A 26741-nucleotide genomic window follows, 5' to 3' on the forward strand; every position below is an offset into this window, starting at 1 on the left:
TTAATAGTTGATATAAGGTAAATCAACATTCTTCGCGTAGCGTCGACGAAAGAAAATTCAAACAAGGAAGAATTTATACGAACAACTATTTTAGTTGTAGTGTTAGGACTCCAACAACTTTGCCAAAAATAAGTAGGGTTTTTATTATTTCGGTAAACTTTTTTTTTTTTTTTGTTGCTAAAAATAAGGCAAGTTTATATTTCAGTTTTTATGTTGAAAGGAAATATATATTATTAGTGTTTAGTAATAATAATATATATATCTATATATATATATATATATAAGAAAATAGTAAATGTCGATTTTGTCTATTGTAGAGTCTTTTAATGAAGGACAAAAAGTTCAAACAATATTTCGAAAGTCCTTCGTGCTTTTAATATAATATAGATAGACCGATGAGGTAAAGAAGACTATATTTTTTTTATATATAAAAAAAATAGAATACTTATAATTTATGTAGACTTATATTTCAAATGTTTATTATTTTATCACCGGTTTGTTTCATTTTAAACGAATTAAATAAAATATTGAATTACTAAGTTTATCATTGATAGTATTTATTAGCATCTTTTGGTTCTCTTTATTTGGGGTAATATATAGTCTCATCAGGTATGCAAATTTCGTTGAAACTTTTCTTTGCTTAAAACATGAAGTAAAGTCATATTTAGCATGTTGTAAGAATAATATGATTCATTTCAACTTTCACTAAGTATGCGGTTATTTTCATTAGTTAAACACCTGCAAGACGACTTTAGATGCATTCAAAATTAGTTTATAGATAGATTTGTATGCCTTTAGCTTCGACCAATTCTAGAAAATTTGTTAATATATTTGATATTTTTAGCTTTAGTGTATTTTCTTGTAGATTTTTCAGATGCAATGTGAAAAGAATACCATTAAAATTAGTTGCTCAATTCGACGTATAAATTTGAATTGATGTTAAAATAAGTAATAGAGCATATAATATCTATTTATTAATATGGCAACTTAAACAAGTTATAAATTATTATTGAATCATATAAAAATAGAAAAAACAAATTTTTGTAGTGTTATCCCTATTATCATTATCATTCTCTATTGTTCTTCAGTGAAAATATTGATGATTAATTTATTTCTTAAAAGATAATTAAACACCTATAAATATAATTTAAAATTATAATGTTGGACTCCCTCGGTTTTAACCGACAGAGTCCGTCGATTTTTGTGTTCCGAGATACTATTTTCTGACATTATCAAGTTTGTTGGTTTTTCCTAAGTTTTACCTATAACCGACGGACGTCCACCAGTTTTGTCCCAAGGTATTTGACTTTTTCTTTAATAATTTGTAACTCTAAATATGAGTTCTCGTAAAAAAAATAAAAATTCTCATAGCTCTCGTCAAATCTAAAAAACAAAATTTGGAGAATATTTTTTTCAAAGGCTAAAATTTATAACTTTTGGCGAATTTAAAGGACCAAAACTATTAAGTACATAGTTAAGGGACTATTTTGAACCTACCCTCGTACTAAGGGACCATTTATGTCGTTTTGTCTTGTTTTTTAATAAAATATAGTGTCATATGTTTGGTAGATAGTCGAAATTATCTCGAGATTATAATCTCGGAACTAATTTATCTCATCTACTGAGATTACTAAAAGATGGTATAAAATAATCACAGTATAAATAGGATAAAAAGGTATAAACTGGATATCCAGCACTAATTTTTGTATCATATTTGGTCATAAAAAAAAATTAGTGCTGGATATACGTTCTACCAAACGACCCCAAAGTGTGGAACGTCAATGGAGACACTAAAATCAACAGTTCCCAACACCCTTAAGCAGCAAATATCCAAAAGCACACCCACTGAGCTTCCATCAACATGCTCTTCCCTTCTTGATTTTTTCCATCATTTGCCTCAATTTCATCAGGTTCTATACTCATACCTCTCTGGGTTTTCTTCTACTCCTGTTTCAAATTATCCGTCCTGGTTACTAAAATAAGTTGTTTTAAATTATTTATCATTTTAAAAGTTCAAGACAAAATTAATTATTTACTATCTATTCTAGCCTTAATGGAACTAATGAAGCTGACACTATTTACATTTAAGGGAGAAAGATTATAACTTCCACGTAAGTAAGAGTAAGATAGTCAAAGATTCCCCTAATGAATATTTTTCAAAGGTGTGTAAAACAAACAAAAAAAAAACAACAGATAATTTGAGGGGGGGGGGGGGGTGTATTTCTCTCTTCTGTGTTGCTGTTGTTCTCGTTTGAATTCAAATTGTTATATAATGGAACTACATTCATAAGGCCCATGTTTGAACCATGTTCTTTTTATTCTTATCTTTTGGATACCACTTGTACACCAGGATTATTAATCTATTCCATTGTAGTCCCTCCGTCTCAAATTATCTGTAGTGATTTCTAAAAATAGTTATCAAATTATTTGTTGTTTTATAAGTTCAAGACAAAACTAATTATTCCATTTACGTGACACACTTTACTTTTTAGTTTGTCTCAAAAAGAATGTCACATTTCTATATTTAGAAATATTTTAACTTTACGAGATGATTTACCGCAACACAAATATCTAATACTTGTTTTGGAGCATAAGTTTCAAAAGTTTTCATTTCTTTCTTAAACGCCGTGCCTAGTTAACTGACGTTACATAAATTGGGACGGAGGGAGTATGTTTTTTCCATTTCACCCGTAGTAGCTGTTGTTCTTGAAGACTACAAACACCTCAATTATGGGGTGATGTTATGATTGTTCAAATCCTAATGAAGGGTAAAGTAGTTAAAAACGCATGTAAAAGAGAATGACGACAGATAATTTGAGATGGAGGGAGTATGTGTCTCTTTGTTTCCTTGTAATTACATAATACTTGTCTGCATGTGTCTACACGATTTGGAGAAAACAGTGCCCTTTTTGTTCTTGGTAATGCTCTAATACTAATGCTTCATCATTTACATTATGGTTTTTTTTTTTTTTTTTTTTTTTTTTTTTTTTTTTTTTTTTTGGTTTTCTTGCTGTTCCCAGATGATTAAAGATTTGACAGACCCTACTATGGCTCTATGTTGCAAGGACCGGAGTGCTGCTTTGGAAGCAAAGCTTAAGGGCAATGAATGCTTCTCCAAAGGAGAGTATCCTAACGCATTGCTTTTCTATTCCCAGGTCTGACAATTTTGGTTTTTCTAAATTGTATAATTGATGTAGATAGGACAATTGGACAAGCTTTTCCTAAATTTATTATCAAATTGATTCTCTGATTTCATAACCAACTAGAGTGTAAGGCAGACATCTCCTCAATCACAACTTGTTGACAGCCTAGATGAGAAAGAGCTTCACCTCTAGTCTTAGGAATAGAAACAAATCACTGTGATGATACAAACGCAAAATGAGTCGGTGACAAATGGTGATAGTGGAATCCCCAAAGGAAATCAACACCTAATTCCGTTGGGATTCCGCATTTTGGAAATCAATACCTAATTTACTTGCTACCTAACATATTACAAATATTCTAGAATATTCACAAGGATTCTAAAAAGGTTCAAGGGACTAAAGCTTTTCTTAGTAGGAATCCCTTTCTATAATCGAGTTAAAGGCACCTATATACTCACTCATAAAGGAACTCATCAAGTATGTATTTCTAGTCAATGCATGTAGGACTAGCTAATTTACTGCAAGAGAGAAAGGAATTACAAAACAGGAATCTTTCCTATCACCAGGTACGATTGATGAAACATTATTGACATTCTATTCGAATCATAAACTTTTTGTTGTTTCAGAAGCTCTAGCCATTAGGAGATCTCAGTTTTATAAGTGAAATATTAGATGCTTCATGTCTGTATTGCAAAGGAAAATTAAGAGAAGGTCTGTATTGCAAAGGAAAATTAAGAGAAGACTTAAAGTCATCTAATATTCCCTCCAATGCCTTGTTCATGTGACCACTGGTAAGTGAAAGAAGCAGGCAGTGGAGTGAGACTAGTTAGAGGTGGAGAGAACTTGTCGTCACCCTTATGAAATTTCTAGTGATGGACTATCGCTCTTCTTATTTGGGGTGCTTAGCTGTGGGGAATGAACATGCACAAATATGTCAATTGACCTTCATCCACAACACATTTCAAGAACTGCATTCCTTTCACAGTCTTTCCTACTTTCCTTCTCTTATTTCTTTTGCATTTTAATTATCACTCTTCTTCTGATAAGTATTGGACAATTCCTAATAGAAGATTGTTTTTGCCACTTTTGTGGATGGGATAGGCACTGCGTCTTGCTCCAGTAGATTTGGATGATTTGGAGATAAATCTGGTAGCGCTACTGTATGTGAACCGCGCTTCTACTTTGCAGGTGAATCCTAAATTTCATTTACTTGCAGGCTGTTTGATGCTATTCATTCATTTGTTTTTAAATTGGTTCAATGGTAAGGACGCAACAGGTAACTGTGGTATGGGCGCATGTCACAAGTTCAAACTTTGTAGCAATTGACGCGAAAAATGATAGGAAATCTGGTATTTAAGTGACAGTAGGGTAGAGGGATGGGCCCATACTCCTCCGAGTATCGAAACCTATGGGCCAACTAACTCACATGGAATTTCTCAGTTATTAAAAAAATATTTATTTTTTAGATTGGTTTTTGTTTTTGTTATTTTTTTTTTCCATTTAGCAAACTATTCTCGTATGATTTCATTGGCACAATATATTGATCATTAAGGTAAAAATAAAAAATTGGATTTGTTGACGACTTGACGGTAGTTTGATGAATTCTGGTGGGACTTTAAGTAAAAGACGGTCTGAACTATGTTCTCGCTGAGAAGTTAAAATTGGCCAAATATAATCTGAAGGACCGGAAATAAAACTCTTTAGAGAATTTAGAGAATAAGCAAATAGTTCTGCTGGATAAACTGTTGGAGTTTGATAGACTTTCAGAGGGCAGGTATCACACGGGTAAAGAAATGTCAAAGGAGATAAGAGGCATTTATGGAGATATAGGAAGAGGCAGAAAACCAGGAAATATTCTTAGCTAGAGAAGTTCAGGTGCTAGTGGCTGAAATTTGGAGAAAAAACTGTCAAGTTCTTTTAGAAGATAACTAATGCTCATAAAAGGTATAACCTTATATTGACTGAATTTAAGTTGAGAAATCGTAGAAGATCAGGAAGTTATCAAGGAAGAGATAATCAGATCTTACAGTTATATAAAGAATGTGAGAGCTGTTGGATGGAACAGAGATGCAGGAAGGAACTAAAGACTTTGTTGAAAGAAGTCCCTGCCAGTGTATGCTAGGTGATACGAAAAGAAAGAAACCCAAGATGTTTTGAAGGAAGAGCCACTGCTGTACATATGTTGAAGTATAGATGTCCAAATCTGTTAGCTCTCAGGTGAAGATTGCATGATGTATATGTGGACTAGAAATTATGGACTTTTATCAGCTATACTACAGTGAACAGTTCTTTTGTAAATGGGTAGACTGAATCTGTAATGACCAGCACTAACTTAGTGCTTAGCTGATTAGATTAATAAAATCTTACTTATCCAAAAGAATAAAAGTAAAGGAAGTTCTATCAGTAAGGGCACAGGGAACTGCAAGGTTTTGCTTTCGTCCACTTTAGAGGTTTTGGAGTTGCAAGTGTCTCATGGCCGTTGAATGTGAAGTGTAAAAATGAGAATTAAAAGCTAGTGCGTGGTTGCTAACTATCTTTTTCTAATTCGTGTTACCATCTGACATGGATTGGAAAAATTGAATTATCTTTTCTGCACGTATCGGTTCCTTGTGATCTACCCCTAGCAACTTTTTGCTCTCACTTCTTACTGTTTCTTATTAGTATTCCCCTATTACAAAGTAAATGACGAAAAGATTTTTCTGGTCGCAGCTCAATTGCAAGATGACGCTGCTTTGTTTAACTTATATCATTTTGCACCTTTCATTCATTTGAGGGTGAATATCTTTTCTCTTTACCGTCATTTATAATTTGGTGTCAGTCTGTTCTTTAATAGGTTTACTTTGTTACCTACAGTTGTCCTTCAAGTTTTCATTCTCACAGTTAATACCTTCTTCAAGTTTTGATTCTCAGAGTTAATATTTCTCTGCTCATTCTTTTGAGGATGAATCTCGAAATTAGCTGCTAATTAATTCCTCATTTCTGATTACCTAAGCAAGAGAAGTATCCAAAAAGTGTCTAGAGTCTCCAGCCTCTAGACTTTCTTCTATTTGATGATCGCGAGTCACCTGTGACGTGGGGTTGCTTTTACCTGGACATACTCTCGTTTTGAACTAATTGATTTCTTACTGAAAATAAGCATTTCATGGTAGGAGGTTCTTAATTTGATAGTTCCAAACAATCAATATCCTAACCTGTTTTTCAGGATTAATTATAAAGTCACCTTGTATTCTGAAATCTGAATATTTTGTTTCTTGTTTCATTAGCAATCAATACTTTGCATTCTTTTATTTACCAAACCGAATGTTTATGGTCTTCAGAAAATGGGCTTGCTTTTGGAGTGTTTACGAGATTGCAGCAGGGCCCTTAGAGTATCTCCACGCTACGCAAAGGTGAATGCAGTTGTACTCGCTTTGCTCCTTTTTTCTTGTGGTCCGGCCCTTCCCCGGACCCCGCGCATAGCGGGAGCTTAGTGCACCGGGCTGCCCTTTTAAAGTGCTCAAAGTTTTCCATTCTACTACTGTATATTGTCTTTATCTCCTTTTTCTCATTTGAATGAAGAAATATACAACCTCTTTTTGGTCACAGCGAGCAGTTGATCCTTTACAGTAAGAAGAGTTTGGAATGTCAGGGCTGTTTATTCAAAAGGAAAACTAATTTAGTTTTTGCGGTCCTTGCTCTGTTTCTTTTTGACTAATAAATAATTGGCTTCTTAAAGCTGATCTCAGATAACTCCAGTGAGTGCTTCATATTACATTTGGCAGAACATTCATTTTTTTCCTGTCAAGCATCATACTCCATCCTATTCCATATAATCTTCATGTTATTTATAGTATTTACTGCTGACAGAGGATCAATGTATAGAACGGTTAAATACCATTTTTTGGGGATTTAAATCTAATATTTATTTACTGTCTTTAGTTGCTCGATCAACTCTCTCTTTCACATCTCAACCAAGTGTAACTGTTGACTTTCAATTATACTTTACTTTAGGCATGGTTCCGGAGAGGTAAAGCAAATATTTCTTTGGGTAAGTTTGAGGATGCAATTCGAGATCTGAATATCTCATTGAAGGTAGAAATCTCTTCAAGTGGAAAAAGACAGATTGAAGTAGAACTAAAGATTGCTCTAGATAAATTCAAAGGAATGGGGAGCTCAGGGAAAAAAACCAACCAGAATCAGTCTAGAAGTTCCTGGTAAGAATCTATTGGTGACAAGTTAACGACATTTAATGTTTGTTTCTTCTTAGAAGACCAGCTGTTAATCCTGTAACTGACTAATTATGTTTTTTCTTCCCAAATAGAAAGGACTAGCTTTTAATCCTTGAAACCTTCCTAAATAGTACCCAGTGGCAATTTCGCTGTCTGTTGTATAATATGTTTCTTTTGAATGTAAAAAGTTATGCTTGCACCTTCATCATACTTCACTCCTTCATATTCAAGGTTACATGTATTAAGCTGGTCTCATTAGTATAATTATTTGATGTGCTTGAAGATACACTCTGATGCTGAACAGCAGATATCTGTTTTATTAGAGCTTAGGTCTTACACTTGAGGAAGCAATCTTCATTCTGTTTCCTTTGTTCTACTCCAGCATTAGATGTGATCTTTAGATCAGCAAACTATGCTTTTTCTGCAGTGACTCATTTATCAATTTTTTTTTTATTTTTTTTTGATCCATGAGCATTTAATTCAAAGAAAAGTGCACCCAAAAAGTGCATGAATATGTACAAGCAAAAATTAGTAACCCTTTATAAACGCAGGGAACTAGAAATACAAGGTGTTAGTATCATGAACATTTAGCATCTCACACCATAGTCCACTATATCAAACTTAAGGTGGACTTGATCTTTAATTACCTGCCAGTATTCAACTTATAGATTATGGTGACTCCATTTCCACCATGTTTATGCCTACTATCTGTTGTCTTATCTTTGAACAATGAAGAAAGTATATAAATCTTGCCTTATCAAAATAAAATTAAAAAAACAATAAACATAGTATACTGTTGCACTCTTTTCTTGGCATCTTAAAGTACAATTATCTTTCTTTATTTTACTCAATTTGTTGGTAAAGTTTGTGCACATTCTAGTATGAAACACCCGGATTCTAATGCTGATTGAGCACCATCAAATCATCATTCTCTTCATCATGTATTGTTGTGCATGGCGTTATGTTTACCGAAAACAGGCAGCTCTTGATTTTCTTTGCTATATGGTGACATGCTGCTCTTCTCTTTTGATTTCTTATAATGTAGGTCTTATGTGACAGATGAGCCAGACCAAGTAAAACTTCAGTGTTTGCTTACTACAACCAAGGGGAGGGGAATGTTTTTTGTGGAGGATGTTTCTGAAGCCTCCTTAGTTCATAAAGAAGATCCTTATGCTGCGGTATAAGCCAAACCCTTCGCCTTTCACAATGTCAATAACACCCCCACCCCCTTTTTTTCTGATAACGGCAGTGGTTGGGCTAGCTTGCGCACACCTCGACCAATTTCATGCGGTACCTCCTACCTCCCGCTAGCACAAGTAACGGGTAACTCTGTCCACTAAGACTTGGATAGATGTGAAGAATTCACCTAGTATTTTTTGCCTCTGCTAGAATTTGAACTTGAGACCTCAGGGTTCTTAACCTACTTCATTGACCACTAGGCCACATCCTTGGGTGCAATGTCAACTGCTCTTCTCTTTTTCTTGATGAGTTTAATTTTGCCAGAGGGGTCCATAATCTTTTATAATATTCTTGGCATCCAAATAATCATTTGCTCCTTCTACTCCCCCTTTATCTTTATAGGGACTCTGATAAAGCTCTCACTGTGAGAATTTTTTTGTTTGTCACAGACCAGTAATAGACATAAAATTATGAAGCACTAACCATTTGCTCCAAGACTATTTGGTTCTTACCATGTTGAGTTTAATGCAGATTATCTTGAAGAAATGTCGGGAGACTCACTGCCATTTTTGCTTCAATGAACTGCCAGCAGATGCCATTTCTTGTGCGTCTTGTTCTATTCCATTATACTGCAGTGACCGATGTCAAATACAAGCTGGCGGGCAAAAGTTTGATAGGAGCTCGAAGAGTTTTAATGGTCTTGAGGGCTTAGCAGATGATCTCAAGAACTATATGTCAGATGTTCTAGCAGGCATTTCAACTCTAGATACTGGGCATATTGCTGAGCACAGGCATGAATGTCAAGGTTTTCATTGGCCTCTGATATTGCCGTCGGAAGTAGTTTTGGCTGGCAGAATCCTTGTGAAAGTCATCGAGCAAAAGAAACGCACAAGTGCTGATTCTAACCTTATTGGGTTCCTGGTAAATGCTCAAATGCTGGAGCTTTGTTTTTCTTGTCTCTGTGTCTGTGTTTCCAAGAAGCATCTAATTTCATAGCTGATGACTGGATTTTGTAGGATCTTTCTCACAATTATATACAGCTCCCTCCTGAAAGCAAATTGGAGATGCATATCTACTCGATCATTCTATTGCACTGTCTTCAGCATTTTTACAGAACTGAACTGCCCATTAGTGGGATAATCGTTTCAAAGGCAAGATCCATTCTCCAGAAATTCCTTGCATTCTGAATGAAGAAATTGCATGTAGGTCTTGTGCTGATTGTATAATGATATTAAACTGCACATCTCTGTAACTAGCAAATATTCTACATTAATCATGCTCTAGGTTCCAGAGAGGAAAAAGAAAACAAGAAGAAAAGAAAAGCATAGGCCCATGAAGATGAACTGATTGTTTCTAAATATGCAGTTATTACCCAAAATTCCATTAGGTTCACTCTGGACAAGCTTGCTTTGTTATTAAATTTGCTTTTGTGGATTCGTAAAGTTATGTTAACGTTATGTCTCCATATACATTGCTTTTGATCTATTCCTAAAGATTGCTGCCTTTTCTGTTTACATTGTATAGAGGTCAAAATTTTGGCACGGATTGATAAAGAGAATATACATCTTATTTCCCTTCTGTTTTAGAGTACTTTTTGTTTCGGCTTAGGATGGTCCTCAATTATTTTTGTTATTGGTTTCGTGGTACTGGTGAATCTTTTTCATTTAAAAAAAAAAAAAATCCCTTAGGAAGGAGAGATACATTAATATCTTTTTGAGAACCAGAATATGCTGTACTACTTTATACATTGCCATATGTCTTGGTGGCTTTCCTACATATTTACTGTTTGACCTTCGGATGCAGCAGTATAACTCAGGCTGAATGCCCTCCTTTGAATCCGTGAAAATTATGTGGAAAAATCACTCTAGCATTAGATTTTGGTTGATTCTCACATCCATTGTTTTCCTTGCAGCTGGTTATCCTTCTTTCTCAAATCCAAGTAAATTCCATGGCAGTTGTCCGTATGCAAGCTCCAGAGGTAAAAGGGCCTGCATACAAGCCTGGGAATGCTTTAACCAGTAGTTTAGAACAAGTATGTACTTTCTACCACACATTTTCAATGTATGCATTAGTTTACTACACTTCTTAGCTTCAAGTGGGACTTGCAGGTCATTGCAGAGAGCATAGAATACCATTGACTAGTTCGATGTTATTTTCGGAAATTTGAGTTTGGTTAAAGCTTCAAGTTGTGGTTTTAATGTTTCTTTCTACAGGTTAAAGTTGGTCAAGCGGTTCATGTAGCTGGTAGTTTTTTCAACCACTCTTGCCAGCCAAACATCCACGCATATTTTCTTTCACGCACCCTCTATGTACGAGCCACAGAATACATTTTAGCTGGCTCTGAATTGGAGCTATCTTATGGTCCACAGGTACCAATGTTTAATTATAGCCTCTCTGTCTTGATATTTCAGATTTAGGATTTCCGTGTCTAACATAGCACCGTTATCTTGCTTTCCGAGGTTTTAATATCAGATCTTCAGATTTTCCTGTGAATGCTAAATAGAAGTAGTCAGCAATGGTCCCGCACAAGTTCCTAGGTCATTGCTCTTATTGTGATTTGGTAACTGAAGAAAGAATTCTGAGCACTAGATTAAGATTTCAGGAATGATCAAGAGACAAATGTATCATAGATTTCAAGATCTCTCCTGTAACCTTTTAAAAGAAAAAAAAAATGGAGGAAGAGGAGCGGGAGAGGGGAGGGGGAGGGGCAGGGGACGGGAGGGAGACAGAGAGGTGTTCTAGTTCATGCAACTGCAGCTTCTGGCCCTTTATTTTGTTTATGATCTTTCAACTGTCTAATGTTTTGTCAATTTGGGATGTGGTTGCTTTACAGGTAGGGCAGTGGGACTGCAAAGATCGTCAAAGGCTCTTGGAAGACCGCTACTCATTCACATGTCAATGTACTGCTTGCTCTGAGTTGAATGTTCCTGACCTTGTCATCAATGCTTATAGGTGCACTAAACTAAATTGTTTAGGAGTGATCCTGGATCGTACTGTTACTAGATGTGAGAAACAAAAACTGAAGCTCCTCCTTGATGCCCCTACAGTTTACAGTTCCAGCCCACATAAGCAGGTATTTTAGTGATGCAATTGTTTCTAGGACAAATTATTTCAATTATATTGTTTATTCAGCAAATTACACAAATAGTCGGCTGAATTCACTGGTTACTTTTCCTAGCTGCTATACATATATTACACACGGTTATACATATATTATACATGGATTGTACATATATTATACATCGGCCGGATTCACTGGTTACTTTTCCTAGCCGGTATAATGAATGCTTGTTATTGTTATTACTAGTGTGTGTACACTTCTAAGAATAACATTATTCACTTGCCTAACTTGAGCATTCTTAACATTGAAGGTTGAGAAGCTCAAAGATGCTAATATTAGTGAAGTGGCTCGCCGTGTTTTTGAATCTGATTATAAGTTGGAACCTCAACATTGCTTGGTTTGTGATTCATATAGAGATCTGGAAGCTTCATGTGCTGCAACCAGTCAAGCTGAGAGTTGTTATAAGAGGTACAGTAGACCTTCTCATTTATCGTGCTGTTCACATTAACTTAAAAAAATGTACTTCAAAATTAGAAAACACACATTAAGAAGTCATTGCGTTAGGGCACAGGTTTATTTGTATATGTTGTGTCTAAAAGTTGTCACAGCACTCTCCAAGTTTGACAAATTCATTGCCATGTCGATTTAATGCCAGCACTAGTTTAGCACATTGAAATGGATGTGTCCTTTAACATCACAGAACTGCTCTGGTGAAATTTGCCCTTTATTTTTATTGCTAAGTAGCTCTGATCCTTACTTGCCAAACAGACTGCAAGATGCAATAGCATCAAATGAAGTCCCAACCAATATCCTTCTAGATGCTGTGAGGTGTACGGATCTTCTCAGAAAAATATTCCATCCTTATAACAAGAGAATTGCAGAGGTAAATACTGGGGTCTACTCTATTCTGTCCTCTGTTTCAATGAGCAAAAGTTTGCTTGAGGTATTCACTGCATTGCCTGATGATTACTGTGAAACTAATATTTTATTCTGTTTATATTTTTCAGGTGGAGGACAATCTTGCTCAGGCATTTTCTTTGGTTGGAGAACTACAAGCTGCAATTGATCACTGTAAAGCATCTATACAGGTTAGCTTAGTACTCCCTTTTGATGCACATATGCGATCGATCATCTGTACATTTATTGGTTCCTGACGTATAATTATCATCTCATTCTAATTTACTGGAGATTCTGGGGGAATATTTTTCGCATTGGTTTCATCTTGGGGAAAAATTATTCACCATCATTTCCATTAAACAGAGTACTTTCATATGCTAGTGTTAATAGACTATTGAGTAAATGCTAATATAGGAAACTGGGCTCTTGAATGAGTAGCTGTAAGCTATTACTATGTGGATTGCACAGGAACATTATAATGGAAGTTCTTACTTTCAGAATAGAGTAGAGACTTTAGTTTTATCATCTTATCAGGACACAGACTTTTAGTTTACAGTCAATCAGTTATCATTATTACCAGAGTTTCATTTCTTAAATAAAAATCTGATGGATGTTTTATGAGTTGTAAGCAGATCTTGGAAAAGCTCTATGGTGCCAACCACGTTGCCATTGGAAACGAATTGATCAAGCTTGCCTCCCTTCAGATACTGGTGGGTGACACTGCTGCTTCCGGTAGCATAAGCAGAATCACTGCAATATTTTCACGATATTATGGATCACATGCAGATGACGTATATCCATATTTGCGACATCTTAAAGGTAGCGGAGATGTTGAAAAGAGTTAACATTTTATCCCGTTGAGTGCTCAAATAACTAAGCTGTGAAAAAAATTGCTTGTACTGGCATTCTCTATCTCCTTCATAGTATTTACAATATAGAGGAAGACAGTGACGGTATCGTTAAACAAATATCGAGCTTCTGTTTTATTCCAGCGGACCAATATTCTGTGAAATATTATGAATAACCTCAAGACAGCTGTATTACCTCTTGACATTACAGTCTGATTTCTGGTTAAAGAAACTAGTCAGAATGAAGCTTAAAGTGGGATTAAATATTTTTTAGTTTTGAATTTTGATATTAATTACTGGATTGTCGCGTATATCTGATGATCATTGTATACTGGGCCTGATATTTTCATTTTTTTGCGCGGATTGCCCTTCTTTTGGGGTGGTCTTTAAATTTTGCCCCTCATATTTGTGGTCTTTAAATTATGCCGCTCATATTGCTGGTCTTTAATTTTTGCCCTTCGCATTGCAACTCTGAGCGTTCACGCAGAAATCATGAGGTTCTGAGTTCGAATCCCCGCTCAAGCATAAATTTAAAAAAAATAAAAATTGCAAGGCAAGGTTTGGGTAGCCGGCATACACTTGTTAAGGAATTACCAAATTTATGTCGGACCCGGCATACTCATGCCTTATGGGCAGACTTGGCATAAGTATGCAGGTGGGGGCATACTTTTAATGGGAAAACTTTTATGCCGGACCCGGCATAAACTAGTGAAGGAATTATCAAAGTTATGTCGGATCCGGCATACTTATGCCAAGTCTGGCCATAAGGTATAAGTATGTCGGATCCGGCATAACTTTGGTAATTCCTTCACAAGTGTATGCTGGTGGGGGCATAGCGAAATTTAAATTCTGCCATGCGATTTTTTTTTTTTTTAAATTTTGACTGTGTGGGGGTTCGAACCTGGAACCCATGAGTTTTAGCCGAAGGGCAAAATTTAAAGATTTCAAATATTAGGGGCAAAATTTAATGACCACCCCAAAAGAAGGGCAATTCGCATTTTCAACACTTAGGAAACAACTAGTGGGGAAGTGCCTGTGCCTAGAACAGGCCCAACGACTCATTGCTAAAATGAATAAAATTTTGATAAACTCAAAATATTTTTATCTTAAGAAATATTTTTCTATCTCAAAAGAAATATGCTCACTCTTTCATATGTAGAAATAATTTATCTTTAAAATTCTTATTTTATTCTTAATGAGATGATTTATAATCGTATAAATTTGTATGACATGTTTCGAATTTTATTTTCCAAATTCTACACAAATCGGTGCAAGTTTTCAAGCATAGCCTAAATTTAATTTTCTTAAAGAAATGAACACGCAAAAATAACAAATGACATTTGATGTGATATGCTATACTTACAGTTAAGCATATTAGTTAGGTTAGCTTTTTACTAAACTATACACTTAGCTAATATGCAACGAAAAAGAGAAGCCCAGAATTATTCTTCTTTTTATTTCAATATGTTTTCCATTACATGGTATATATATATATATATATATATATATATATATATATATATATATATATTGGCTATTAACAAATATAAAACCACATTATAAATATAGCAAAACGTGGCAAGCACATACATATGCACTCAAGTAGTGATGTATCGGTGTCCAAATAACTGGGCTGATGATTGGGCCCACAAAGGACAAAAGAGTCTTCACAGCCAAATATAACAAAGCAGTTATTATAATTGCACATATCAAACCAATCAGAATAACTTGTAAAGTTGATGATAATTTGTTAAAATTTAAAAGATAAACACAAAATGAATTGAAAAGACAATAATACCCTGGGATAACAGGCAGGCATGTTGACCTGCTGCCTGCTTATCCGCCTTTATTAGATAGTAATATGTCAAAAGTATTAAACCAGTCAACAAATGAAAATGAGAGTAGTTTACGAGTAAAAGGCAGCTACTTCAGCGTTTGTCCCATGCTCAGAGCAAAAATTCCATGTGGCCTTGACATAACATCCAAGATATTATAATCCTGGTTATAATCCCAGGATAACCTGGTTTTGAACCAGACGACTCCTAAGAGTAATTCCCTGATGACATGCTTCCAGTTGTGGATTTGAAGCTTCATATATATGATTTAGACAAACTTTAATCATTTTACGAGAATGCTAAATTACTGAAATAGATTACATTGTTTTTGAGATCTTGTTTATCGCTTTTTTGATCCAATTCCAATTGACTTGAGCCAACTGTTATGTCGCTAGGGTTTTTGTAATTGGAATCGTATTAAGAGAATTGGGGAATTAGGAGAATTAGGGATTTAGGTGAATTGGGGGTTAAATCTGAAGGGCCACGTGTAGTAAATTGAAGGGGGACGGCTCATTAATGAGGCTCACATCCTACGGTGCAGATGAGAAGGGAAATAAATAAGGTGAACGGTGGAGATTAGTTCCTCAATAAGTGACAGCTGAGATGGCCAGCTGGTGCCAACTGTCAGGAAGTGGGACCCAACCAAATAAATAAATATCTCAACTGAAACAGGAAGAAGGCAGTTAACCATTTGATGGTATTTTCTTTCCCTCTCAAATTCTCTTCCTTCTCTCTTCAATCTTCACTCTTTCTCTCTCTAAAATTCTCTTATCTTCTCCACAGGAATCCAATCACGTTACAAGCCTTTGGCTATGGCGATTATAGCTTAGTTCATCGGGTTATCGTTGTGACTTGTAATCATTTGGTGATTGTATTTGATCAATTTGGTTGAGTATATAATAAATTCCCTGATTTGGCCCTAATTTTGGTTTAATTACTTCCGCACACTACTAGAATATTACAATTGGCATCAGAGCTCTATCATGTCCCATAAGAAGTTTACAAATATGACAATTACAGAAACGAGATCGAAATCTATGGAAGAAAATGTAAAAAAATTGGAAACGCAGTTACAAAATCACATCACAGAACCAGGTCGTAAATCTGAGTTCACAGATGCCAAAATTGATGACTTAGGGAAGAAACTGGATCTGGTGATTGAAAGATTTATGTCGGTACATGATGGTATACTTGGTAGCCCACCTAGGGCAACTGCACCATCAACTGCTGGGCAAACAAGTGGTAATGGAAACTCTGGCAACAAGAACAGAGACAATCAAACGATGGCACCTGCAGTAAGAGCACAAGTGAATCAATTTCATCACAAAGTATAATTTCCATATTTTGAAGATGGTGACTCTCAAGCATGGCTGAGAAAATGCAAACGATATTTCCACTACAATAACATAGTTGACCCTCAGGAGAAACTAGAAATGGCAGTTTTACACTTAAATGGTAGAGCAGAAGCATGGTACTTCTCTTATCACTTGAGTAAGGGGAATGTGGAGTGGGCAGAGTTTACTGAAGAACTCTGCAAGAGATTTGCTGAAGGAAGTAATATCATACTCAATCTCTTAGGTGAATTCAAAAGGGTGGAACAAAGAGGGTCAGTTAATGATTACTTGGAGAAGTTTGAAGACCTCAAAGCTTGGGTGCTTATGAGAAACCCAACTATTCCTGAGGAGTTCTTCTTAGGATTCTTTGTGAAAGGATTAAAGGAGGATATTAGGCCCATGGTGAAGATGCTTGACCCATACACACTAAGTCAAGCTGTAGATAAGGCCATACACTATGAAAAGCTGTTAGATACAGCTAATAAAATGAGTAAGGTGACTTGGGGCAAAGGACCATGACAAGCTAATAATTCCACCTACAGTGCTAACAGTAAGAGTGCACCAACAGGGGGAATGAATAATAGGTCCATGGAGACAAGGATTATGCTATAAGTGTGGGGATAAGTACTTCTATGGTCATCAATGCAAAAACAAGCAGTTGAATGCTATTTCTGCAGATGAAGGACAACAAGAAGAAGAGACAGAAAAGGAGTCGATAGTCACAGGAGAGGAAGATTCAACACCTTTCAATGAACAAGAGCTAGTGGAAGAGGCCATACGTTTGCATGCATTATCAGGGACTGAGGTTCCAAACACTATCAGCCTTATAGGAAAAGTTAAGAAGCAATTGGTGAGTGTATTACTAGACTCAGGCAGTACTCATAGTTTCCTAGATATGAAGACCGCTAAGGAAATAGGAAGTGCAATTAGGCAAGTGAACCCAATGAGAGTAACAGTAGCAGATGGCAACCAAGTTATGAGCCATCATAGTTGCCTAAGGTTCAAATGGAAAATTAATGGGATTGAATTTGAGGACTATGTTAGGCTGATTAATCTGGGTGCATCTGACATGATATTGGGGGGTGACTGGATGAAGAAGCACAACCCTGTGCTACTAGATTTTGAAGCCTATGAGGCCCAAGTCACTTACAAGGGGAAAGGGTCAGGCTGAGGGGTATGCATCATCAAGCTACTCTTAAAAGCATGACTTCTACCAGTGTTAAGCAACTCTTGAAGAAAAGTAAAGTGTTCTGGGGTCATCTATTTACTATCACTACAGAGGAAGTTAAAGAGATAAAGGAATTACCTCAGGAAATCACTGCTACATTGGAGTTGTTTGCTGATGTGTTCAGTGAACCCAAGTCTCTCCCTCCCATGAGACAACATGATCACTTCATACCACTGAAACCTAAAGCAGCACCAGTTAGTATAAGGCCCTACAGGTACAATTGTTTTTTCAAAAGAATGAGATAGAAAAACAGGTGAAAGACATGATGCGCAATGGGATTATTCAGCCTAGTCATTCTCCATTCTCTTCCCCTGTGCTATTGGTTAAAAAGAAGGATAGCACTTGGAGATTTTGTGTAGATTACAGGGAGTTAAACAAGATGACTGTCAAGGATAAATTTCCAATTCCCTTGGTAGATGATCTACTAGATGAGCTAAATGGGGCTGCTTTTTTTTCTAAAATTGATCTTAGGGCTGGTTATCATCAAATTAGGATGAATGTGGATGATATATACAAGACAGCCTTCAGGACACACTTGGGGCATTATGAGTTCAAAGTCATGTCATTTGGCCTAACTAATGCACCAGCCACTTTCCAAAGCTTAATGAATCATGTATTCAAGGATTACATTAGGCAGTTTGTACTTGTGTTCTTTGATGATATATTGGTGTATAGTGTCACAGTGCAGGAGCATGTGGGGCACTTAAAGAAGGTGATGTACATTCTGAAGAAGTAACAGCTATATGCAAAGAGGTCAAAATGTTCCTTTTGCCAAGAAAAAGTTGAGTATTTGGGGCATGTAATCACTGGGGAAGGGGTGTCTACAGATTCTGCTAAGATTGAAGCCATGTTAACCTGTCCTATCCCCAAGACCCTTAAAGCCTTGAGGGGATTTTTAGGCCTCACGGGGTACTATAGGAGATTTATCAGAAATTATGGGTGGATTAGCAAGCCTCTGACTGCACTACTAAAGAAGAACTCATTCAAATGGAGTTCTGAACCACAGGCAGCCTTTGAAGAGCTGAAGAAGGCTACGACTTCTGCCCCAGTTTTGGCTTAGCTGACTTTACTAAAGCTTTTATTGTGGAAACTGATGCTTGCTCAAAGGGGATTGGTGTTGTGTTAATGCAGGATGGAAGACCTATAGCATTTTTTAGCAAAACTTTAGCACCGAGGCACTGGGGCCTATCAACCTATGAAAGGAGTACTTAGCGGTTTTGTCTGCTGTAGATAGGTGGAGGCATTACTTAATGGTAGGGCATTTTATTATTAGGACTGATCATCACAGTCTTAAGTATCTGCTGGAACAAAAGGTTACTACAGCACTACAACAAAAGGGCTTGACTAAACTATTGGGCCTTAACTATGAGGTGCAGTATAAAAAGGGGACTGAGAACAGGGTGGCTGATGTCATTTCCAGGAAGAATGAAGAGGATTCTATGTTGAGTGCTATTACAGTGACTAAGCCTACTTGGATGCAAGAGGTGTGCACAAGTTAATGAACATGACCCTGTAGCTTTACAGTTGTTAACTGAATTGATCACCAATCCCTTTGGTCATGACAAATACTCACTACATCAAGGTATCATCAGATATGAGCAGAAACTCTATGTGGGCAAGGGAACTGATCTCTGATTGACTATATTTGCTGCCTTACATCACTCTCCTGTGGGGGGTCACTCAGGGCAACAAGCAACTTTTAAAAGAATCAGGATAATTTTCTATTGGCCTAGTATGAGAAAGGACATATTCAAGTGGGTGGCTGAATGTGATGTGTGTCAAAGGGTCAAGTCTGAAAATGTGCACTATCTTGGGCTGTTGCAGCCTTTGCCAATTCCCAATCTTCTTTGGCAGGATATTGGTATGGATTTTATTGAGGGGTTGCCAATTTCACACCACAGGAACTCTATACTGGTGGTGGTGGATAGATTTACCAAATATGGGCATTTTCTAGCCCTCAAACACCCCTACACTGCTCAAGATGTTGCTGAACTGTTCCTAAGAGAGATTTACAAACTACATGGGCTACCTAAGTCTATTGTCACTGACAGGGACTCCATTTTTACCAGTCAGTTTTGGCAGCAGCTCTTCAAATCCTTAGGTACAAAACTGAATATGACTACTGCCTATCACCCACAGTCGGATGGGCAAACGGAGAGGCTCAATAGGTGTTTGGAAACCTATCTGCGAGCCATGGTGCTCTCTAATCCTAAACAATAGTTCAAATGGCTACATTTGACTGAATGGTGGTATAATACTAACCACCATAGTGCCATTAACAAGACCCCATTTGAGGCTCTCTATGGATTTTGTCCTCCACATATTCCCATAGGGTCGTTACCCCGGCCAATTAACAGTCAGGTGAGCACATGCATGGTCCAGAGGCAACAATTACTACAGAGCCTCAAGGATAATCTTCAAGTAGCTCAAGCACGTATGAAATACTTTGCGGATCGCAATAGATCAAAGAGGGTTCTACAACCAGGGTCCCTAGTCTATCTTAAGTTACAACCTTATCGACAGTCATCAGTCCAGGTGGGACGGAATCTTAAACTAAGTGCGAAGTACTACGGGCCCTACAAGATATTAGAGAGAGTGGGTGCAGTAGCTTATCGTTTGGAGCTGCCGCCGGGGTCTCAAATCCACCCGGTGTTTCACGTCTCACAGGTGAAGCTTCGTGTGGGTCCTGCCATTACGCCTCAATCACAACCCCCGTCATGTGATGTAGAGGGTCGCGTCTTGGTGGAACCCTTGGCTATATTACGTCGGCGTATCGTAAAGGTCAACAATGCGGCATCGGTGCAGGTGTTAGTGCAGTGGTCGAACCTAGGTGCCAACGAGGCTACGTGGGAGGATTGGTCGTATATTAGCAGCTGGTTCCCTCAATTTGTGGCTCATTATCAACCTCGAGGACAAGGTTTTTTCGATGGGGGTGGAATTTGTTATGTCGCTAGGGTTTTTGTAATTGGAATCGTATTAAGAGAATTGTGGAATTAGGAGAATTAAGGATTTAGGTGAATTGGGGGTTAAATCTGAAGGGCCACGTGTAGTAAATTGAAGGGGGACAGCTCATTAATGAGGCTCACATCCTACGGTGCAGATGAGAAGGGAAATAAATAAGGTGAACGGTGGAGATTAGTTCCTCAATAAGTGACAGCTGAGATGGCCAACTGGTGCCAACTGTCAGGAAATGGGACCCAACCAAATAAATAAATATCTCAACTGAAACGGGAAGAAGGCAGTTAATCATTTGATGGTATTTTCTTTCCCTCTCAAATTCTCTTCCTTCTCTCTTCGATCTTCACTCTTTCTCTCTCTAAAATTCTCTTATCTTCTCCACAGGAATCCAATCACGTTACAAGCCTTTGGCTATGGCGATTATAGCTTAGTTCATCGGGTTATCATTGTGACTTGTCATCATTTGGTGATTGTATTTGATCAATTTGGTTGAGTATATAATAAATTCCCTGATTTGGCCCTAATTTTGGTTTAATTACTTCCGCGCACTACTAGAATATTACACCAACAGGCATCGTATTAAGAAATGATGGGTTAGTGACCTTGTCACTAGTTACTTGATAATCATCATAATTAAGCAACCACAAATGCAGATTTATTGGATAATCGAAGTGCATCTTGACTGAAACCACTTTGTGTTACTGGTTCCAATAAATGCCAGTGGCTTAATCGTAGTGTTGGTCGAGAAGAATTGATTATGGCCGGACTAGTCGTTTAAACTTAGTTTTTTTAACAAAAAATAAAACTATCCTGATATACCAACTTCGCATAAAACCTCAAAGTTTATGATCAAGATCTTCCCCTTCCGACTAGAAATTCTAATAAAGCTTCAAACCAAGTGCCAAATGCATCAAGAAACTAATTATGGATGACTAAATAGTACAAGGGAATGTAAGAAGGTCTAATTTGTCATTTGCATTTATTGACTTGGAAAAGACGTATCTTCAGCAAAACAAGGATCACGAAAATACCATAATTCATTCACATCTCACTTAAAAGACCCAAAAATAACTAGTAACATCCTCAAACAATCTAGCAGTATTCAGGCAAGAATCTAACAACTATGCACTAGAAAAGGACTAACAACCTAATGCATAGTTCAGTGGACTTAATGTCACAGCCCATTTCGCTAGTCATAATGCCACCCACACTACCCCTGGTGGGCGAACCATCCCCTTAATCACATTCACTGAAAGAAAGGCATGCGGAAGTAAAGGCGGAAATTATACTAAAAGTCTCAACAGATATTTATATCTATGACATAAGTGCGGAAATACTAAAACAATTACAACCCCATAACCTGGTCTAAACTCACACAAAAGCTTCTAATACTTAATACAACATCTGAAATACGGGGATACAAGTCTCAAAATACAAAGAAAAAAACTATTTGTGGAATCAGAAATAGACAGATAATCACAAGAAGTGACCCAGGACCACAGATCCGGCAAATGGCTCACCCTAAGATCTCCTAATGGAAAGCCTCGGATCAGTCTCGAGGTCGCGAACTGAATCCTGGATCAAACTCTGCACTCAACAAAAAGAGCAGCAAAAGTAGTATGAGTACAACACTAGTACTCGTAGGCATCATAGGCCGACAACAATTAGATAATGCATATAAGATGAAGAAATCAACAAGTAAGCAGATAAGACAATCAAGTACAGTCACAAAAGCATACTTCAAGTATAAGTTCAGAATGAGTCTACAAAACGCCAAATAAGCAGTCATGAGTAAATGAATAAATGTAATGCAATGCAATGGAACGCAGTGCCACACGAGCTAACTCTCCACTCTCGTACACACATGCTAAGGGCTATGCCTCAAAGTCATGACCCATAGGGGACCCACGAAGTCCATATACCAATTGCCACACAGGCCATCATTCTTACCAATTTCCACACAGACTATCATTCTTACCAATTGCCACACAGGCTATCATTCTTACCAATTGCTACACTGGCTATCATTCTTACCAATTGCCACATAAGCCATCACTCTAGCTCTCCGGCAAAGTCTTCGGAGGCTATCAATCACTTTCTCACCATCGTAACCAATCATGTATGTAAATGGAAGGCATGTCAATGCATGAAATCAAATTCAACAACATCACAAACCATAGAACCAATAGATGCATGTCATGAATGCTGAACACAACTCAAGTCATTAATATTATCCTTCCTTTTTTCATGAGATAAGTGAGATATCGAGTGACAAGGTAAATCAATCAATAATCACAACATATTAGCAAGGATGGCGACAAGCCCACATAACAACATCCATACCAAGCCAGTGGGTTAATGACCACAACCATGCCCGAAGGCCTATCATGTTTTCCCCGTCAATATCTACCATCTACATACTATTCTCTAATCGGAGTCTAACAAAGCTAAGCCATAACCTACCTCGAAGGCCAAGCGGGAGTCACGAGCAATCAAGCCAACACCTTCCCCTTGTGGAGAACCTCTGAACGATCGAAGTCTATCAAATAAGTACTCTACATTAGTATACGGATCTAAGGATACCCATATGCCACACTTCTAATTTGAACTAAAAAACGACCTTAAAAAGTGACCCGAGCCCACTAAGGCAAAACTGAAATTTTATTTGAAAACTAGTTTACCCAAAGCCTTACTAGTCTAAATCTAAAAGACCCTTTTAAAAAGCGGTCAAATTGCTCTTCAATTTCAATAAAACCCTCTCTTAGGATTTAGGGCTAAAATCCCTAATTTCACCAACCCAACATAAGTACAAGGTTAAATAAGGGATTAGACTAGTGGAAAAATACAAATTAGAGCTTAGAATCTTACCCCAAGAAGAGTTGAAGCCTAAACATCTGAATTCCCCTCCAAAAGAGCTCTCAACCCAAAATATGAACTTATGAATTCTAGGTTCGTTTTTAGGAAATAAAAGGGTTTCTGATCTCAGCTATTTCCGCTTCTGCGGACCTTTCCTCAGCAGGTGCGGGCTCGCACCTGCTGAGAAAAGGCCGCAGGAGCGATCTCCACTTAAAGTCTCACACGCGCAGGGGCAGGAAAGAATCCACAGATGTGCCCCCCCCCCCCCCTCCCCCACACACACACATATAAAAATCCCACGATTTCTCGCACCTGCGGACCAAACCCCGGAGAGGCGGGCCCGCAGGTGTGGTCCCCAACCCGTAGGTGCGGTTACACCAGCACCAGAAAAATCTAGTTTTTCACTAAGTCCGGTCCAACACTCGAAACTCATTCGGACCCCCCGAACACAAGCCAAATATGCTAACTCATCAGAAATCACGCTACGAACTCACTCACGCACTCATATTTCCAAAAGAGATCGCCTTGACCCAACCACACCAAAACCAACCTTTCCAACCAATGACCTAAAACGCAACCGGACACCTCGGGACCCGAACCAAAAGCCTAACTAAGTCAAAAATCACGTTCCCGACCTAACAGAGCTATCAGAATTCGATTCCCGACGCAATTACCCAAAAGTAAACTATTGGTCAACCCTTTCTCACTTATTAAACTTAGAAGACTCTAAAATCCTCAAAATCAACCAAGGCCCGCTTGATTGCCTCGGGAACCGCGCCACCCATTCCCACAAGTCATAAACTCTGAAATCAAGCTACGAGAAGGGTAATTTGGGGAAAAGGAGTAACATGTCTAATACGACCAAACGGGTGGTTACACTTAATAGATAGTTATGAACCCCTCACTATGTATGATTGTAAGCAAGTGTCAATGTAGGTTGATAAATTCTGGTCTAAATGGTAGGTTTTAAGAGGCCATGGAAGCTACTCTTATCTATGATAAATCAGAAGTAAATCAACAAGGAAACAATATTTGAAAAGGCAGGAATAGAACAAATTATAAAGGAACAGTTTGAACATCATTTGAAGTTCATTATGGAACTAATTGCAAGGTCACTAGGTAGTAGGAGTAACTAACATATGCCAAAACAGCAAGGATGACATATGAAGTAACCAGCTCAAGAAAGGTAAAAACTCACCTCTATTTGATGTTTACGCTAAGTCTTTGAATGCTATTCATGTATCTCATGCATAAATTTATGGTTAAGTAATATGTATTCTCACTTTGATTTTTAACTGCTAAGGTTGAATTGTTTGTTTTGGTGTAAACACTACTTCTCTCCACAAGAAATCTATTTGATCACTCGCCTTGTCTATTTGAAGCAGCGAGAGATTTGCTTGGGAAAGGTCAGACGATTTAATCCTCCAATTTCTAGTGTTAGCTAATTGTAACTGTGTGAAGTTCTTTCCTAATGAAAAGCCAACAATGCTGGCAAACTCTAGACAAAATCTCAGGATCGAAGGGACTGGGTACAAGGGTACAAAAGATAACCTTCCCAACTGACATTTCACGACGATATGTTGTTTATCTGGTTACTAGTAGAAGCACACAAAGTTAAAGCATGAAGGCCATTATTTGTCTGTAAGCTGTTAGCTACAACCTTTTTTTTTTTTCCAGAAAAAGTACCATATTAGTAATCTCCTTAGAATAAGGATTCTATAACATCTAAGATTTATTCCACTAAGCGGATAGCTACCGTTGCAACTGTAATATCTATTTCAAGGATTCTATAAATCTTAGATGAGAAGGTGACAAGGTAGTAGGAGTAACTAACATATGGCAACAAGGCAAGGGTGACACAGTCGTTCTACATGCTAATATGAGTTGATAAAAGATTAAACTCTAAAAACGTGTCTGACATAAGTTTTCAAAGAAAGCTACCAGGATTTGAGCTTCACAGTTAGTCATAAACACATGGAGACTAGAACATAAGGCTAATTAATCACAGAAACATATTCCAATACCAGCGCTTCAGCAGCTCTATCTCATTGAGGCTTTACCCCAGTTGGCTCACGAGAATTAGATGAATCAGCTATAGACCCACTGCTTCTATCAAGCAAGACAAGACTCTCAATATAGCTGCTCAAGAAAAATGGGTCCTTCTCACCGTCTTTAAATTCCTTCTTCTCGGGATCATAAAAAAGAACCCCACCAAAATTACGTAACGGATTCCAATAATTGTCTTCAGAACTTACCACGAACGCAAAACTATATTCAAACTCAGACTTGAACATCGCAGTATATATTTTCCTCCAAGACTTCTTGTTTCCATACTGGTTCATAACAGAAACAACACAACTTTCAAGCGTTACTTCACAACTCTTTCTGTACTGAAACACGGAAATGCGATCCCCACATAAGCTTACAGACAAAACCGAAGGAGAAACATGCACTAGCCAACGTGGCAGACCCATTTCACTAAATGTCTCATCACTTAGGTCAAAAACCAACAGGCTATTAGTAAATTTTCCATTTTTTTTCTTGCGATAAGAAACCCAATGAATAGCCCCATTTAAATAGGTAGTAGTGTAGAAATACTTAACCAGTTTACCATTGATTCCCTTCGAGTTAACTGTTTTCCATACACCAGTACTCAAACTATAGACCTCAACTTCAGCATTAGTCCCTTGCAGATAGGCTATCCTGCCCACCTTAAAATCTTGAGTTTTCAGATCAAAACCAAAACCAAGGCAAAAGTACATTTTAGGGGAAGAGATAACAATACAAGGTTTGGGGAGGGAGAGGGTTTTGCGGATGGTGGGGTTCCAGAGAATGATAGTATCTGTATAACCGAAGAGATCATCAGAGAGGCAAAACAGACCATTACAGTAACCCACAACTCTAAAGTGGATCCCAGTAGTGGTGTTCAAGGGAAACTTGACTTCTTTAACGAGGGGGGGATCTTCAAGTTGTGTTTTTGAAGGGTCATCAAGGTAGATAGAGTAGCGTTCTTGTTTCTTGGGTTTGGTCTTGGTGGACATGTGGCGGAAGAGGAGAAGCGGAGTACTTGCCATTGTAGTGGAGCAGAGAGGGTGAGCTGAGATGAAATCAGGTGAGGATATGAGGGAACACCGCTGCTTTGATACACACTTCAATGGTAACAGGTTTTCAGCAGGCAACCTGTAAAGGATTTT

At 37.5% G+C, this 26741-nt stretch overlaps 2 protein-coding genes across 4 annotated transcripts; one reads left to right on the forward strand and one right to left on the reverse strand.

The window, feature by feature from the left end:
• Nucleotides 1-1741: 1741 nt before the first annotated feature.
• LOC132611178 (uncharacterized) lies at nt 1742-13667 on the forward strand. 3 transcript variants are annotated; one of them, XM_060325583.1, is made up of 15 exons: nt 1743-1910; nt 3021-3155; nt 4245-4331; nt 6461-6532; nt 7134-7336; nt 8397-8529; nt 9062-9451; nt 9547-9681; nt 10443-10562; nt 10744-10899; nt 11364-11603; nt 11902-12059; nt 12360-12474; nt 12599-12679; nt 13121-13667. In XM_060325583.1, exons 1-15 carry the CDS (start codon nt 1782-1784, stop codon nt 13331-13333), a joined length of 2367 nt encoding a protein of 788 aa, XP_060181566.1. In that variant the 5' UTR covers nt 1743-1781; the 3' UTR covers nt 13334-13667. The 3 variants fall into 3 exon arrangements, with proteins under 3 accessions (XP_060181568.1, XP_060181566.1, XP_060181567.1); XM_060325584.1 differs by lacking the exon at nt 1743-1910 and adding an exon at nt 2244-2918 and having other exon boundaries at nt 3066-3155; XM_060325585.1 differs by lacking the exons at nt 7134-7336; nt 8397-8529 and having other exon boundaries at nt 1742-1910.
• An 11925-nt stretch (nt 13668-25592) lies between these two features.
• Nucleotides 25593-26621, reverse strand: LOC132611852 (F-box protein At3g07870-like). Its single transcript, XM_060326216.1, has one exon. It carries the CDS (start codon nt 26619-26621, stop codon nt 25593-25595), a length of 1029 nt encoding a protein of 342 aa, XP_060182199.1.
• Nucleotides 26622-26741: the final 120 nt, after the last annotated feature.

This window comes from Lycium barbarum, chromosome 9 (genome assembly GCF_019175385.1).
Source record: "Lycium barbarum isolate Lr01 chromosome 9, ASM1917538v2, whole genome shotgun sequence".
NCBI classification, from domain to species: domain Eukaryota; kingdom Viridiplantae; phylum Streptophyta; class Magnoliopsida; order Solanales; family Solanaceae; genus Lycium; species Lycium barbarum.